At 45.4% G+C, this 16,715-nt stretch overlaps 1 protein-coding gene across 3 annotated transcripts; it reads right to left on the reverse strand.

The window, feature by feature from the left end:
* Nucleotides 1-582: 582 nt before the first annotated feature.
* On the reverse strand, nt 583-14,331 carry arhgap45b (Rho GTPase activating protein 45b). 3 transcript variants are annotated; one of them, XM_021603700.2, is made up of 22 exons: nt 13,168-13,344; nt 12,704-12,924; nt 11,539-11,950; nt 9,305-9,448; nt 9,098-9,182; nt 7,591-7,663; nt 5,914-6,121; nt 5,726-5,787; nt 5,388-5,579; nt 4,989-5,159; nt 4,608-4,745; nt 4,267-4,463; nt 4,004-4,125; nt 3,786-3,875; nt 3,593-3,694; nt 3,341-3,504; nt 2,982-3,170; nt 2,699-2,836; nt 2,352-2,587; nt 1,976-2,204; nt 1,701-1,815; nt 583-1,564 (listed from the first exon to the last, which is right to left on the reverse strand). In XM_021603700.2, exons 2-22 carry the CDS (start codon nt 12,830-12,832, stop codon nt 1,116-1,118), a joined length of 3,645 nt encoding a protein of 1,214 aa, XP_021459375.2. In that variant the 5' UTR covers nt 12,833-12,924; nt 13,168-13,344; the 3' UTR covers nt 583-1,115. The 3 variants fall into 3 exon arrangements, with proteins under 3 accessions (XP_021459375.2, XP_021459376.2, XP_021459374.2); XM_021603701.2 differs by lacking the exons at nt 12,704-12,924; nt 13,168-13,344 and adding an exon at nt 13,383-14,331; XM_021603699.2 differs by having other exon boundaries at nt 12,704-13,344.
* Between the last annotated feature and the right edge of the window lie 2,384 nt (nt 14,332-16,715).

Consider the following 16,715-nt stretch of genomic DNA (forward strand, 5'->3'; position numbering starts at 1 on the left):
GTATTAGAATGTCTCTTATCCTTCCACTGTGTCTGCATTGTGATCAGATTAGCTGGTGCCTCGCTGTATGCAAATTACTTGACAGATATTATTTCAAAATAATATGAATTTATTTTATGACAATACTGCCTTAAGTTAATGCTGCTACCACTCAGTGGAGTTGAAGCCGGTATAATGATTTAAATGTTTTGACCATTCAGATCTGTTTACACTTGATTGATATCCAGACCAGTGGAGGCTGGTGGTAGGGGCTATAGGACAGGCTCATTGTAATGGTTGGAATGGAATCAATGGAGCGGTATCAAACATATGGAAACCACGTTTGACTTGGTTCCATTAATTTCAGTCCAGTCATTACAATGAGCCAGTCCTATAGCCCCTACCACCAGGCTTGAATGATCCAGACAACACATGCCTGACTACCTCAGGTGGTGGTCAGGAAGATGTGATCACATTGTCTTAATCATCTACACCTGTTCTTAAAATGTGCCCAATCAGAATGTGGATAAGATCAGGACAAAGGGTTAGCGCCAGGTATTAACGGGGCTATAGTTACAATGAAAGAGCTACAAGGACAAGGTATAACATTTATAATAGCATACTCTTTATTACAAAACATTGACAAAAAGTGATTAAACCGATAACGACAAATCCATCCAACGCAAGGCAAAATGATACAATTTATAAAAACACAAAATGTAAAAATGCATTTTTTTTCAATTTTAGTGCTGAAATAAAACCAGCAGCACTTTAAATACCTGGAATAATTATCGTAGAAATGCATCGCGCACACAAATCACACATACAAGACAAAGATCCCACACTACTGGACATTATTCAAGCTTTAAAGAGCAACGTCCCTAAAGAAATATTTGAAATACAAACTGGCACAGTGATAATCTAGAAGGTATTTACTTTCCAAATTATTAAGTCACAGCTGGTTAGAACTATAATGAATGATGGCAGAAAACAGTTATAACTAAGTGTCTATGAGGGATGTGCCTTGTAGTATATTCAATGCTGACATTCTATACCAAAGCTAAAACCAGGATCCATCCTCTTGAAGTACATATAAAACTTTAACTTCATATATCATGCAATTCCAGGAAAGACTTTCAGTGAGGTCGACACATTGCACAGGTCGTGTTTACACAAACTCTGGCTCCCTGTCCCTCGGCACCAAACTGAGATTCGCTCCACACATGGCCCAGAACATAGTTGTTGGACTGATTCATGTTGAGCTCAGCCAGGGAGATGCTCAGCTCTTGCTCAGACACCTCCAGGTCCGGGGGCTCGCTGTCTGGGGGCTCAGGGGGGTCGTGGTCCGAGGCATCGGGACCAGGACTCTCCTGGTCTTGGTCTGGATCCGGGTCGGTCTGGGGTACAGACTGGCTGGAGAGTTCCAGACTATCCCTGCAGTTCAGTTGGTCATCCTCTGTGCTGACCTCACTCTCCTGTTTGACCAGGCAGTGTGGGTGGTGTGTGGACCCCCTCCCAGTCTCATCCAGCTCTGAGTCAGAGTCCACAATCTGCTCACTGGAGCTCAGGGAACCTGGAAAACTTCCTGCATGGAGAAAAAGCAAAGGGCTGTAATGAAATGGCACTGGTCACCTGGATAAATACAAGTTATAAAGATGTAACTCAAATCAAAAGGCAAACGTGTAGTAATTCTTCTTCAAATCCATCTAAACACCTCTTACCACAGCCCTCCTCCATCTTGTCAGAGTCTGTTCTGCTCTGTTCCTCTTTGGCTTCCTGTTCCTCTCCTTCAGCTACCACGGCACTGCTGCCCTCCTCAACATCCACACTGACACTCTGCACCAGCAGTGGGAGACAAACAGGAGTTAAAACAAGGAACTTGAGTTCAAACTCTGGTATTGGTTGAGCTATTGGGTGTGGCTGAAATGAAAGCATTCACATTCTTCCTGTATGTTACAAATATTATTAACCGTCACGCAGACACACAAAAACACACCTGTTGGAGGATGGAGGATGGGCGACTGCTGGTGCTAGAGGATTTGGACTGGAAGATGGCTGTGTAGAAAACGATGAGAGTCTCTATGATGCGGGCCTGGTGGGGGTAGTCCACTAGAGAGGACAGGGACACTGTGGCCCCTGTGGGCCGGGGCCTTATCAGAGAGGGGCCAAACACGATGCCCAGGTTACTGGGACTCATCTTATTGTCCTGCTCCAACTCCGCAATCCTGATGTCAGAGATGGGGTAGAACGATGATATGACGGAGGTTTAAACAAGTAATACATGATCACAGTTGTGAATACTCTTTTGTAATGATCTGTGTCAGGTTAAAAAAAAAAATGAGTAAGCAATGTAGCTCTTCTGAGCTGCTCACCTGCGCAGGTGACGTACGATGTAGCGCAGCGTGGCTATGTTAGCCTTGGGCAGCTCTTTCACCAGCTCCCTAAGTCTATCCACCACAGCCAGGACCGCTGGTTCCGTATCTGGTCCTAGGTCCACCAGCTCTGGCCCCTTCCCCGTCCCGGCCTCCCCTCCCTCAGTTTGCAGGCTCTCCTTGGCTAACCCCATGAGGCTGTTGTACAGGCGGAACGGCATGATGGGCTCTGGAAGCTGTAGAGGACAGAGCGGGAGATTTTTTTATCTTCGTTTGTAGCCATCTTATCCAAAGACAACCCATGATAAGCGCAAATAAATATGGAGGCTGAAACAGCTACAAGGTACCTGTCGGAGGTAGAGCTTGAGGACGTTGCTGATGTCATGGGGGGAACACTGCGAGAGCTCCACTAGTTCCTTGCCATTCTCAAAGGCCTGACACAGCTTCTCTACACGAGTCTTCACCCCATTTACTCTGTAGATACCCTGCAGAGAGAGATGGAGACCAATGGGGAAGAGAGGGAAAATGTTTTGAGAGAAGGATAGAGAAGGAGAAAGAAAATAATGCATTCATACAGCCAACCATTACACTCCTTTCAAGAAACAGACCGTTCATCCCGCGTTCCCTCACCTTCGTCTTCAGGGCTCGTCTCTCGATCTCCGAAATGCACTTAGTGATGATGAATGGGATGCTGTCAGAGCTGCCGCTGGACACCTGGGAGAAGTCTCGGCCGAACAGCTGGAGTCTACCCTGCAGTTTCTTATGGCCACACTGGATGGCTAACGTCTCCAGACACCGCTTATGACATGCCAGGAAACACTGGTATAGAGGACAAGGGACATACAGTCGGTCAAGAGGTTAGAGGTCAGGATGATAACCAATGAAAGTCAGAGATGTCATTCACACAGAAAAACAGACGTAATCAGCTAATCAAGCAGCCAAAGTCTATTGCTTTCAAAGGTGACGAATGAGATGGTCTTATCTCTCACCTCCTCACACTCTGCTCCCTGGAAGTACACGTAGCTGTCGCACTCCCGACACTTGGACGGGGTGCGGAGTTTACGCAGCCGATGAGTCTGGGCGGCTTTGGAGAGCCCAATGTTACGGAAAGGTCCGGTTGGAACTGCAATCTCAGGCTCCATGCCATTTATGTCTGCAGATGAAGATTGATGGATAAATTGATAAATGCATGAATTATGTAATAATTGGCAAACAGAGAGGAGGTAGACCTCCGGTCTTACTTGGTGCTTCGAAGGAGGCCACGTTCCCGTCCTTCTCATCTGGATCCTCGTTGGACGACATGGTCCCGGTGGAGGAGGTGCGTGCCATTTTACTGATGTCACCTAAAACGTACAAAACAATAACACACAGCTATAGCACTGCAGGAGATGGAGGGAGACATAGAGATAGAGAGACAGACAGAGAAAGCCTTACCTGAACTGGTGGTAGGAGATTCCAGGCCACCTTCCCCTTCTACACTGTCTGCATCACTCACTGTAGAACCCCACGATTTGTGGCCTTGTCCTGGGAAGGGGACACAAGGTTATCATGGACAGCACAAATACCTCATGTAGGTCTACATTGTTTTGTCTTGCATAGTGAGACGGCACAAGACAGTAAGAACCGCATCAATATCATACAAAATGACATACTCTTTCTGGCGTTTTCAGCGCTGAGGTCCTCCCCTGTCGTGGTCTCTCCGGTGCTGGGTTGACCCTCAGAGCTGCTCTGCTGGTCTGTGTTGAAGCTGTCATTAAGGGGTCGAGCTGGATGCCTGAATTAACAGATATAAAACCAGCCAAAAAACATGATACTAATGTAAATCTATTACCTCTTATTTATTACTTGGTGTAAAGTGACCGAGTGCCCATAGACACCTAACAAACCAAAAGCTTTGAGGCTAGGAGTGACTCACTGTGTGGAGGCTGCAGTGGCAGTGTAGGGCTCAAACTGGTAGGTGACCTCAGGCTCCTCAGTGAGCTGCAGGTCTCTGACGTGGGCAGCGTACTGCTGTCCCGGGTCATACAGCTTACTGCTCTCACACAGAGTCTGGTAGTGGACCGGCAACACCACCGTCTGCATGTGCATTATCTGGTAGTACGAGATGGTGGCCTGGAGGGAAGGAGAGGAATGGTTTAGTCATGTGGTGGAGGAGAAGGTTTAGCTTACATTCCATCACAGGGAGTGCAAGGAGTGGAATGTAAGCTAAACAGACTGGCCGCACTGAACAAATTGTCTGCGTGTCTGTGTACTGACCGAGCGCAGTGTCTGGTCACTCTGTTTGATGACCTCCTGCAGCAGTCGGAGCACATTGACCTTGACGTGTTCCAGCTCCTGCTGCTGGGTGGTGGCGTCTGCTATACATGTCCTGTAGGTGGCCTCTGCCTCTTCAGCCTGAACACACACACGGTGGTCAATTCTCAGCTAGGCTAATGGCATACAATACTCAATGAAATATGGCCATAGGCTTTGACAACGACTTGCAGTCATTCTGCTTTTTAGCAGATTTCCCTGAAGAGGCGAGGGAGAGAAGAGACTAGGCGAGATATGGGGAGGAGAGATGGGGGGAGGTGAGATGAGTAGAAGAGTGGAGATGAGAGAGAATGGAGGAAAAACAACATATGCAGTGATGGGCACCTTGTTGCGAGCGTCTTCCTCCACTCGTAACTTTTTGCCCAGAGACTTGGTGGTAGAGCCTCCTCCATCCTCCTCTGCGGCTCTGCTAGCAGCTGCTTTGGCCTTGTCGTGCTCCTCACAGCGAGCCATGTAGGCATGCTTGGCCTTTCGCAGGTTAGACTCACATTCCATCTGGATCCCAAACACATAGGTACACAGAATCAGTCTTTGGGTACAAATTGGGCAACATCTTGAGAGAGAAAACAAAGTTGTTTCTTTAATAGATACTTTGTTGATATATTGTCAAATCATTCTCAAAACGGTAAAACATGTATACCTGTAAACTTCATGGCAATGTGAGAGAGATAATATAAATAGAGAGATAACATACTGCATAAATAGCACTAGCAAGGAACTGACCAGTTTCCTCTTGGCACGGTACCACTGTTCCTTGACCTCCTTGCGTTTCTTCTCATGCTCGTGTTTACGCTGCATCAGAGGCTGTAGGAAGGTCTGGTTGTGCAGTGTGGTGGCGGCCTGCTGCATCCCACTGCTCTGCTCCAAGTCCTGCTCCAGAGCCAGAGAGTAGATGGAGTAGAAGGGCATGTGGGGCTGAGAGATAGGGAGTGGTGAGAGGGGAAATAGCATTGTCATCACAGGAGCCTCTTGAATTGGATGTAATCATTTTGACGAGAGTGAATTGGGTATTCCTTTCCTTAACTCCTTCTACTATAGAATACAATATCACTAGGGCTTACATGTGTGATGCTGTGCTTGCTGGACTGGTACAGTCTTTGTAAGCCCTTGGCAAACTCCACCTCTGGATGGGGAAAGATACATGGGTGAATCAACAAATCAATAATACGTTACATTCAGGTTATAAGAGTCAACCTAAATCTCCACTATTGTGTGTAGGGAACTGTCTGCGGTGTGTGTGTCTACCCACCCAGTGAGGTCCTCTTCTCCACGTAGCTCATCAGGTCCTTCATGTATTTAGAGATGGTCTTAGCGTAGGCCAGAGCAGAGTCCACTCCCCCTTCACTACGTTGCAGCATGATGTCCACCTCCTCGGCCCGGCCAAAGTCCTGCAGGTCACTCCTCATCTGAGCTCCCTCTAGCCCATGACCCGACACCCCGTACAGGTTCTCCATAGACTGGACACACAGAGAGAAAGAGTTTCAGACCACTCAAGAATACTGCGGAACAGTACCTTATTCTGTACTCTGTAGCAGAAATTCCAATTCAATTATTGAATTCAATCATGAATTGAAGAGCTTACGTTGAATTCTAATTTCAACAATCTTCAAGTTATGAAATGGGAATAGAATTGGAATGAGACTGTTTATTTTAATTGACATTGTGAAAACATTTGATCTTTGTAATTGAATTGGAATTCAATATTTTTACATTTCTCAGTTATTGGAATGAATGCACTTAGTATAAAAACAATTAGCTGCAGGATTTGTTTTTAATCATTTCAACATGTATTTCTATATTTCCAATAAAGCTAGGATGTTTGAACAGTTCCATGATCAGCCTGAAAGCCTTAATAAGGAATTGAATTCTTGGAAATTACCTAACATTGGAGTTGAGAGGAATTTAATTTTCTGAATTCAAAGACTGACCTTAAATTAAATGGAATTTACAGGGAGAATTTGTGGAATTAACCCCAACTCTGCTATATAGTATATTATAAACTGGGTGCTTCGAGTCTTGAATGCTGATTGGCTGACAGCCGTGGTATATCAGACCGTATACCACGGGTACGACAAGACATGCATTTTTACTGCTCTAATTACGTTAGTAACCAGTTTATAATAGCAATAAGGCACATCGGGGTTTGGGGTATATGGCCAATATACCACGGCTAAGGGCTGTGTCCAGCAACTCCACGTTGCACATAAGAGCAGCCTTTAGCCGTGGTATATTGACCAAATACCACACCTCCTCGGACCTTATTGCTTAATTATTCGGTACACCGTGTTTACCAGAGCCAATACAAATAATGATGGAACAGAGCAATGCCAAGTGGCATCTCAGGGATGGGCATGTACAATTGAATGATGGATATTAAATACTGCACAATTTAAAACACTTGCTCCCTCATCCCCCTTCCCCAAAACACATGTAAATATTGGACTATAAATCTCACCTTCCTGTTTCATACTTCTGCTAAAATATTTATTATATTCTACTGAGCCATTTACTTTATGTTCATATTCTTATCTTTCATTATTTGTTGTTGCAATGTCGAGAAGGAACCTGCAAGTAAGTATCCTGTACATATGACTAATACAAACTTGAAAGTTCCAATGAAAATAGGATTTGGCACATAGACTGTAGGCAATAACCCCCCAGTGTGTGTGTGCAGGCCTGTTGAATTCAGTGTGTCAGTATTGGAGCTGCATTGATGAATGAGATAGAAGGAACTGTGTTATGTGGAGTCTCAGAGGCGGCCTGTGTGTGTTGTTATAACAGGAGAACGAGGGAGAGGAACAGGCGGAGATAAAGACACACTGTGTCACTGCCAGGAAGCTGGCCTTGCTGCCCACAAACATCCGCTCTGAGAGCCGACACCTCCTGCCACATGCACATCAAGAAAGCCAAATTAACCCCCACTCACCCTGCTCTTCTCTGTTGGCAGCAGGGACAGTAGGGTACTGCTGTCCACCTCCCCCATCAGCAGCTCTGACACACTGAGGAGGACAGAGAGAGGCCATTACACCGACAGTACTTCCATCAGAGATGGAGAGAGAGGAAGGACTAAAATAAAAAGGGAAAATGTGTAGATCAAATAGGATTTGATCGGTTAAAGCAATGTGAAGGGTACAGTTCGGGTTCTTTCCCCTACCGGTGGTCATGGAAAGAAAAGGAGACAAGGAAAGGAGACAAGGAGAGAGAAAAAAACATCAGGAAGTGGTTGATGCCAGGCTCTGTGCAATCGCACCGGCCATATAACTTCCGCTCTGTCTTCTTTGCCCTGTTGGGGTTGTATGTACTGTGCATGGCCAGGAAGTGAACAAACATTCTTTTGAATTATGTATGTATATTCCTATTTACAATTTTAAAATAGACATAAAATAGCCATATCAGAGCATATGTTTTAGCTTGGCAGTATGTGGCTGGGGGTTAAAGCATTTTTTTCACATGATCCATTCATTTTGACAAATGTGTCTGGGTAAGCGGCATCTAATATTGACTAAATATTTTTATCTGGACACTTCCTGTTGAACTGGAATTTTTCCTTATTGTAGGCTACTACTTTTACCACTTCTAGTCTTAATCTTTACTTCACTACTCACTGTTCAGCACATTACCTCACATGTGAATCCTTAAAAAGATAGATGGGGCTGGCTTAATTAAGAGGGTGTGAACAATGCTGAATGGTTGTAGACAAAGGAGAGCTCTCCAGTAGGTACCCAAAATTCAAAGGCCATTTTCTCAAAAAGTGAGTTTACAAGTTCATCAACTTTCAAAGCAGAATTACTTTCCCATTGTTCCTCAAATGCAGTGTATGATATACCATTTTGTAGCACCGAGTCTCTATTTTTATCCAATGTAATTTTTTTTTTAAAAAACACAATTTCAAAATGTTGCAACAGAAGACTTATTTGAGCCAGTTGGTCACAAATGTACTTGTATTTTTTTGAGAGTGATATGTTTGTATCCAAACGACCATTATCACACCTACACATTGTATCCGAGGATAGACGCACCTATTCTCTGTCTGTAGATAATCTGTTGAGACAACAGACGCCAAATGGCTGCGTTTTGGTTTTGTGTCCTAGGTTACGGAAGAGAAGAAAACCACCACTACACTTCCTGTTTTCTACTGAGCCACATGCAAATGTGTCACTGTTTTTTGCTCTAAGCTCCACTTCTCTATCGCACAAATGCACACACACACGTACATTGTACTTCTACAGTTCTACTGTCGTCATACACCACCACCCCGACCTTACCACTGAGGACACATGGTCATGTCCCATTACTCTGTGCCAGAGAATAAAAAGTCAAAAGAAAGAGCATTGTGACGCACAGTGTCACCTTTGGTTTATTCCAGGATCCATGAAATACTGTTACTAGCTCATGACAATACATACTGAGAAACAGATGTACCAAATACTTACCTGCTACTAAAAGCAACTGCAATGGTTTCAATGGCCTTCTCAAAGTCCTTCTTTTCTGTGTCATTACAAGTCTCATAGTGAAATCCTGCAATCAAAATAATGAATGTGTTCATTCTAGGCCATTTTAACTCATTGACTTTGTGCTAAAAGCATGGACTTTTTGACCCTAGCTAGTAGACCACTGATTGGTCCAGCCAGTAGTCTTACCTTTAACCTTAGATATGAGTTTGCCTGCAGCAGTAAGGGTCTCCACAGTGTTGAGGAGAGGGTAGGTGCTGATGACCTGTCGTAGGACCCTCAGGACCTCTCCCAGGCACTCATGGGCCAGAGGGCGACGGTTCTCCTGCTTGTCTACAGACAGAGAGAGCAAAAAAGAGACGGGACAGTCAGAGACACAGACAGGAGAGACATGGATCCTGTGCCATTCCTAATACTCAGCACTCCACTTGTCTACAGCCACACACAAAGAGGACTGAGCCTAACCTACCATTTTGTACATCTATCGAGTACTAGTTACAACCAGAAGTGATAGGGTTGGTGTTGGGAGATAGAAGGCTGTGTCTGAGGTCTGTGACGGGGCTCACCGTCACAACACGGAATCCATATAACATGGAGATCATCTTTATAGACAGACTATTAGGGTTGGTCACAGTATTAGAGGTCATTACAGGTTATTAGAGGTTGAGAGGGAGTGATTCATGACCAGTCTCTGGACACCATGAATAGTAACACGGACGGCAGACAGACGGGTTGTAGGGACAGCTTTGATGTCAGCAGTGACGTCTGCAGGCCACTTCCTCTTGTCTCTCTCTCACAGACAGCAGATCCTTTGGCCGGTAGAGCCCTCCTTCCTCCTCTTTTCCCCTTTGGCCCTCCATCTCAATGTCCGTGTCTGTCATAGTGGCTGGCCCATGGAATGGGACCAGGAGGCCATAGAGGGTAGACTAGTTAGAGGGCATGTCAGAAGGAGGATGGTATAAAAGGCTCCAAGACGCCTACTATAGAAACTGAAACTAGCTAAATGAACATGTGGCATTATGTGACTGTGTGCATAGACTTGTATGTCAATTTAGTTCCTGGATAATCTCGTATCAAATATTTCAGTTTTAGATGGTTGTGGTTTGTCAGAATTTAATTCAGAGATAGGTTCATAACTTAAGGGAGCACATCATGTCAGATATTGACCATGTGATAGGTTCAAACGGGGAGGTTAATCTCAGAACATCACAAGGATGGACTGGAAGCAGTCTTGTGGTATTGACGGTGTCACAGGTCAGACTAACGCAGTGGACTATGTGAGGAGGAAGTCTGAACGAGGTCGCTCTGCCATGCATCATTGCTTCCTGTTTAGATTAATACGACAGTCACGGGGAGGGGGGGGGGGGGGGGGGGGGTAATAAGTTAAAGTATAGACACCCTAACCATTCCATCACTTTTAGAGCAATCAACCCATGTTCCAAAGTGAGACCAATTGTTGGCCTGACTCTCTCAAGTTGAAATTGTTACATCACTTGTTGCACATCTTGTATTTTATTGCATCAATAAAATAAATTACATAATATCAGCCTGCCTCATGAAAATAAAAAATTCCTTGATCTGAGGTAACTATGACTGTTTTTTGCAGAAAAACCGTTGGACCAGCCATTTTGCTTGAGTACAGACAGAAATTGCAGTAAACAGGAGACTGGTTTCCTGCTGGAGTGTGGTCGCTGTTACATCTCGAGCAAGAGAACTGGGTTGCTTGTGCAAAGCCAGCCAGCCCGCCCTTCCCCTCCCACACGCAACACGTGGTGAACAGGGGGGGTGAGGAGGGGAACCAAAACAGCATTGTTCTGAGCGCATGCTAACATGTGGCGCATCAGGTAGGAGTAGTGGAGAATTTAGACATCCACACAGAGAACAATAAGACTGGGAAACAATAGCAGATGGTCACGATGCAGCCAAAAGCAATCCCAATAACAAAGGCATATCATAATAGTAATACATCTAGCAGACTTTTATCCAAAGCGACTTACAGTCACACAAAACCCACTATATCCTGGCACTGCAAGCTCCACATTCTACCAATGGACCTACAGAGGACCACTCAATCATGTGCACAATGAAATATCTGACTAGAGTTCTGAAGATAAGTTGTCCCATCTATAAGCTCTTATGCCTCTCTAACAGTCTTAGAGGAGACAAATGAATATCAAGACTCCAGAGACTGACCATAGCAGTTGGTTAACTGTATTTTGAAGAGGTACACACACACACACACACACACACACACCACCCCCCCCCCCCCCCCCCCCCCCCCCCCCCCCCCCCCCCCCCCCCCCCCCCCCCCCCCACCCCACCATGTTCAAACATGGCCTTTGTGTCCTGTACCTCCCTCAGAGCTAAACCTTAACCAGACAAAGGAGAAGTGCATAAACCTATGTGAACCTATATCCACTCACCTTCCCCCAATACAACGTCCTTCAACTTCTCTACGGCCTCAGCAAAGCGGGCCACATTACTTAACAGAGAGGGGATGTCCTCCACCTCGATGGCCATGCTCTCTGAGCTGTCTTGGGGGGTGGTGGGGGTGATAGCCCCCTTTCCCTGGCCCTTGGTGAACACCCATGAGTGGATAGGGAACCCCGCGGCGCTGGCATGGCGGCTGAGGCCGGTGGGCCTCTTCATGGTGGCCCCTGGGGTCGGGCAGCCCACCCCCACCAGCTTGCTATGCTGGGCACTTGGGGTGCCAGGGCAGGACACGGAGGAGTCCGATGGGGCACCGGGAATGGGGAAGAGGGTGGAGGAGGATGAGGTTGAGGAAGGGGTTGTGTCGATAGCATCACGACGAGGCTGCTCCTGGAGAATAGACAGCTGGGTAAGAGAGAGGAGGGGGGAGAGGAGAGGGAGAAGGACTTGTGACATCTGTGGTAACACAAAAACATCAGGACAATAATGTGACTGATATTTTTGGCAGACTGTTGGTAAACAGACAAACAGAGACTTCAACAAGAGCCTGTGTTGTGTAACACTTCCTGACTCAGCTTCTTGCCACACCCTGAAACAGCTCACCGAAAACAGAAACTCGGGCCACTTTAAGCAACATCAAATTGTACGGTTTGATGAGACATGACGGAAAAGTTATGAAATCAACTCATCAAGTGTCCCAACTTGTCCATGGACTACAACACACCTAACATAAATGCCAGAGTTGATTAAATAATAGCTAAATCAGAGTCTAGCTGTTACAAGTCGTGGATGCAGTGATGTAGTGTAGAGGCCTGAAACGTACACATCTTAAAGTCTAAACAGTATCAATGGCAGGTGCACGGTGTGGTTATGAAACAGAAAATAGCGGCAGCATCACACCCTGCCAGTAGGAGGCGCAACTAAGACAACTAGAGCAGACCTTGCATCATGTTATTCCAAGAACACCTTTTATGGTACTGTATTCTAAACTTGAAAGTGTAGCATACTGTATGAAGCAGATACATGTTTTTATAAACAGAAATAAGTATTTTAAGGACAGATGGTCTCAAAGCAGTGAGAATAATAACACTCATTCCTTCTCATGAGGAAAATGTATAAAAACCTAGGTGGCTAACTAATTGGTAGTGTTTGACATACCTGTTTGAGCCAGACGTTGGGTCTATTGGGTTGTTTGTCCAATTTGTTCTTGGCTTTAGCCTCCTCTCTCTTAACTCTCTGGCCCGTGGAGTATGGGTTGTAACTATTCTTGCTACCACGTTTCAGCATGGTCTCTGTCCCTATTGTTTTCCCATCATCTTTAGCAGGAGTCACTTTTTAAACTAGACTCATCTTGCAGGTGACGAACCAATACTGGCTTACTAACCCACAAAAATATTTTCCAATGAGTGAGAAACGAAAAAAAATGAGTCATTCTGCAAAGTTATCAGTGACTAACAGGTTTATTTTGAATTGACTAATCCAACTAGTTTTAAGTATTCATCAACAACGTCCTCAAATATTCAACCAAATATCCCAATAGTATAACATCTCTCCCCCACTAGGCTACTTTAAATGAATTAAATGATAGGCTACTGTCCATATAAATCACCTAAAATGCTCACCTGTAGCCTTCAAAACACCCCACTAAATATGTCATTGCTGGTCCATAACTTACGATAAGTGAAGTCAATTTAATTGAGGTCAGGTCTAAACAATCTACTGAAGTTTGACATCTGTCATGCTGTCCCCCAACTCCCCTAGCTTCTCAGCAGCGGACAGACAGTATAGGAAATCTGTCTGAGTGACAGGAGGAAATCAGAGATGATGTGCTACTTACTGATGATGAGCTCTGTGGCCCGGGGCTTCCTGCTCGAGTCTTCTTCGAGATGGAAGGGGTTTTTATCAATTCCCTTTTCTTTCGGGAGAACATCTTCAACGTACCTTTGCCGTCCATCCCGACTTCTTTGAAATTCACATACAACCCCCCCACCCACCCCCCGATTCTACACTTCTTTGGTGCTCTGCCAGTTTACAGGCGCTGCTGTTCCATCGGTCCCAAGCTTCAGCCACGCTTTCTGCTGCCTCGCTACCACACATTGAGCGTAGAAGCTCACTGACAGCTCACCACAAACAGTCAGTGCCGCCGCGACATCCGCTCCAGTGTTTTTTTTCTCAAGGGAAGAAAAGCGCATGTGATGTAATGCGCTCCATTTGATTGGGGCGCTCGAGGTTTGCAATACAATGTCTATAAAACATGTAAACCAGTAAAGTACAACGTATTCGATGCCTCCAATAAGAGTTAAATAGCTCCAACACCGATTGAGAATGCCTCACTATCCGATACTGTCAGAAGGGTCTGGCAGCAGTCCTGGGCTGCGTACAGTACAATTTATGTTCTGTAACGTTCAATTGAACGGAAAGGGTACTGTACTGAACGACCAATTGAAAAACGAGGAGGTTGTGGGTTGGAAAACGCTGTCAGCATGACCACTGCTCTTTAAATACGCCACTCATTGCCTCAAGACACGCCTTGCAGCACCCACCAAACGGGAGCAAACGTACCTCAACGTCCGTTCAAGAAGGTTGTGTGGAAACGTGCCATTCAGTACAAATCAAGCGAACTGAATGCACCTATAGTCGGACTGGAACTCACTTATATCGCCGTGTTCCAGAGAATCAAAACCGTAATGTATCTTAGGTAAATTGTGACTGGCTGACTGATTTACAAATAACAATGAGTAGTTATTTATGATGCAAGGTTATTTGTAGATCAGTCAGTCGGCAGTCGCCTGCAATGTTCAACAAGCACAATGTAGTCATAAAAAACGGAAATGAGTTGGCATTTTCTACCTCTGAGGGGGCTGCAGCACCCCTTGAAAAATCGGAATAAAATAAAACATATATACTGAACAAAAATATAAATGCAACATATAAAGTGTTAGTCCCATGTTTCATGAGCTCAAATAAAAGATCCCAGAAATGTTCCATAAGCACAAAAATCTTATTTCTCTCAAATGTTGTGCACAAATGTGTTTACGTTCCTGTTTGTGTGCATTTCTCCTTGCCAAAATAATCCATCCACCTGACAGGTGTGGCATATCAAGAAGCTGAATAAACGGCACGGTCACTACACAGGTGCACCTTGTGCTGGGAACATTTTTTTTTTAAACTCTAAAATGTGCAGCTTTGTCACACAACGCAATGCCACAGATGTCTCAAGATTTGAGTGAGTGTGCAATTGGCATGCTGACTGCAGGAATGTCCACCAGAGCTGTTGACAGAGAATTGAATGTTATTTCTCTACCATAAACCGCCTCCAACGTTGTTTTAGAGTCCAACCGGCCTCAAAACCTCAGACCATTTGTAACCACCCCAGCCCAGGACATCCACATATGGCTTCTTCACCTGTGGGATCGTCTGAGACCAGCCACCCAGACAGCTGATGAAACTGTGGTTTGCACAACCCAAGAATTTCTACACAAACTGTCAGAAACCGTTTCAGGAAAGCTTATATGTGTTCTCGTCTTCCTCACAAGGGTCTTGACCTGACAACAGTTCGACTTCAGTCGGCAAATGCTCACCTTCGGTGGCCACTGTCATGCTGTAGAAGTTTGCTCTTCATGGATGATTCCCAGTTTCAACTGTATCGGGCAGTTGGTATGACATCGTGTGGGCGAGCGGTTTGCTGATGTCAACGTTGTGAACAGATTGTCCCATGGTGTTGGTGGGGTTATGGTATGGGCAGGCATAAACTACGGACAATGAAGACAATTGCATATTATCGATGGCAATTTGAATGCACAGAGATATCGGAGATATCGTGACGAGATCCTGAGACCCATTGTTGTGCCATTCATCCACCGCCATCACATGTTTCAGCATGCAGGATCTGTATACAATTCCTGGAAGCTGAAAATGTCCCAGTTGTTACATGGTCTGCATACCCACCAGACATATCAACCATTGAGCATGTGTGAGATGCTCTGATCGACATGTATGACAGCATGTTCCAGTTTCCACCAATATCCAGCAACTTCGCACAGCCATTGAAGAGGAGTGGGACAACATTCCACAGATCACAATCAAGAGCCTGATCAACTGTATGCCAAGGAGACGTGTCGCAGCATGAGGCAAATGGTGGTCACACCAGATACTGACTGGTTTTCTGATCTACGCCTCTTCCTTTTTTTTAAGGTATCTGTGACCAACAGAAGCATATCTGTAGTAGGGGGAAATCCATATATTAGCACCTAATGCATTTATTTCAATTGATTGATTTCCTTATGAACTGTAACTCAGTAAAATCTTTGAAATTGTTGCATGTTGCATTTATATTTTTGTTTTGTGTATATATTTTTTTATTCTCACAAAAGCAGTGCACTGGGCCTTTATACTCCTGTATTAGTAGACCTATGTGTGGAGTGCAGGAAACATGTATCTTTCTCACAAAAGTAGTGCACTGGGCCTTTACTACGGCAGTATTCAGGGCTGGTCCTGGCCATTCAGGGCTGGTCCGCCACAAGGAGTTGCTAGAGCATGATGAGCCAAGGAAATTCCCCCGGCCAAACCCTCCCCTAACCCGGACGATGCTGGCCCAATTGTATGCCACGCCATGGAGCTCCTGGTCACTGCCGGCTGGGACACTGCCTGGGATCAAACCCAAGGCTGAAGCGGCGCCTCAGCACTGCGATGTAGTGCCTTAGACCGCTGCACCACTCAGGAAATGTCGCCCTCTTAAATCTTCCTCCATAGACCGTCTTTAACCCTGCCTAATAAGTGAGCCAGTCTTGCCTGTATTAGCGGATCAATATAGCCCTCTGCTGCACTGGAAACATTTTCTCTCTCACAAAAGTAGTGCACCGTCTGCAACGAGGGGGACCTCGGACTTTCTCATCCAATGGGTTTTGGGAAGGAGGCAAGGACAGAAAGAGGACGTGAGGAGTATACAATTGAGATTCTCCCTTTGTCGCAAAGGCGGAAAGGTAGGTGGGAGGAGGCGAGATCAGGTGGGAACATTCTAGCCAATGAGATGTCACGTGCGTCCAGTTACACTACATGACCGAAAGTATGTGGACACCTGCTTGCCATCTCATTCCAAAATTATGGTCATTAATATGGACTTGGTCCTCCCTTTGCTCCTATAACAGCATCCACTCTTCTGGAAAGGCTT

This window comes from Oncorhynchus mykiss, chromosome 5 (assembly GCF_013265735.2).
Source record: "Oncorhynchus mykiss isolate Arlee chromosome 5, USDA_OmykA_1.1, whole genome shotgun sequence".
Taxonomy (NCBI): domain Eukaryota; kingdom Metazoa; phylum Chordata; class Actinopteri; order Salmoniformes; family Salmonidae; genus Oncorhynchus; species Oncorhynchus mykiss.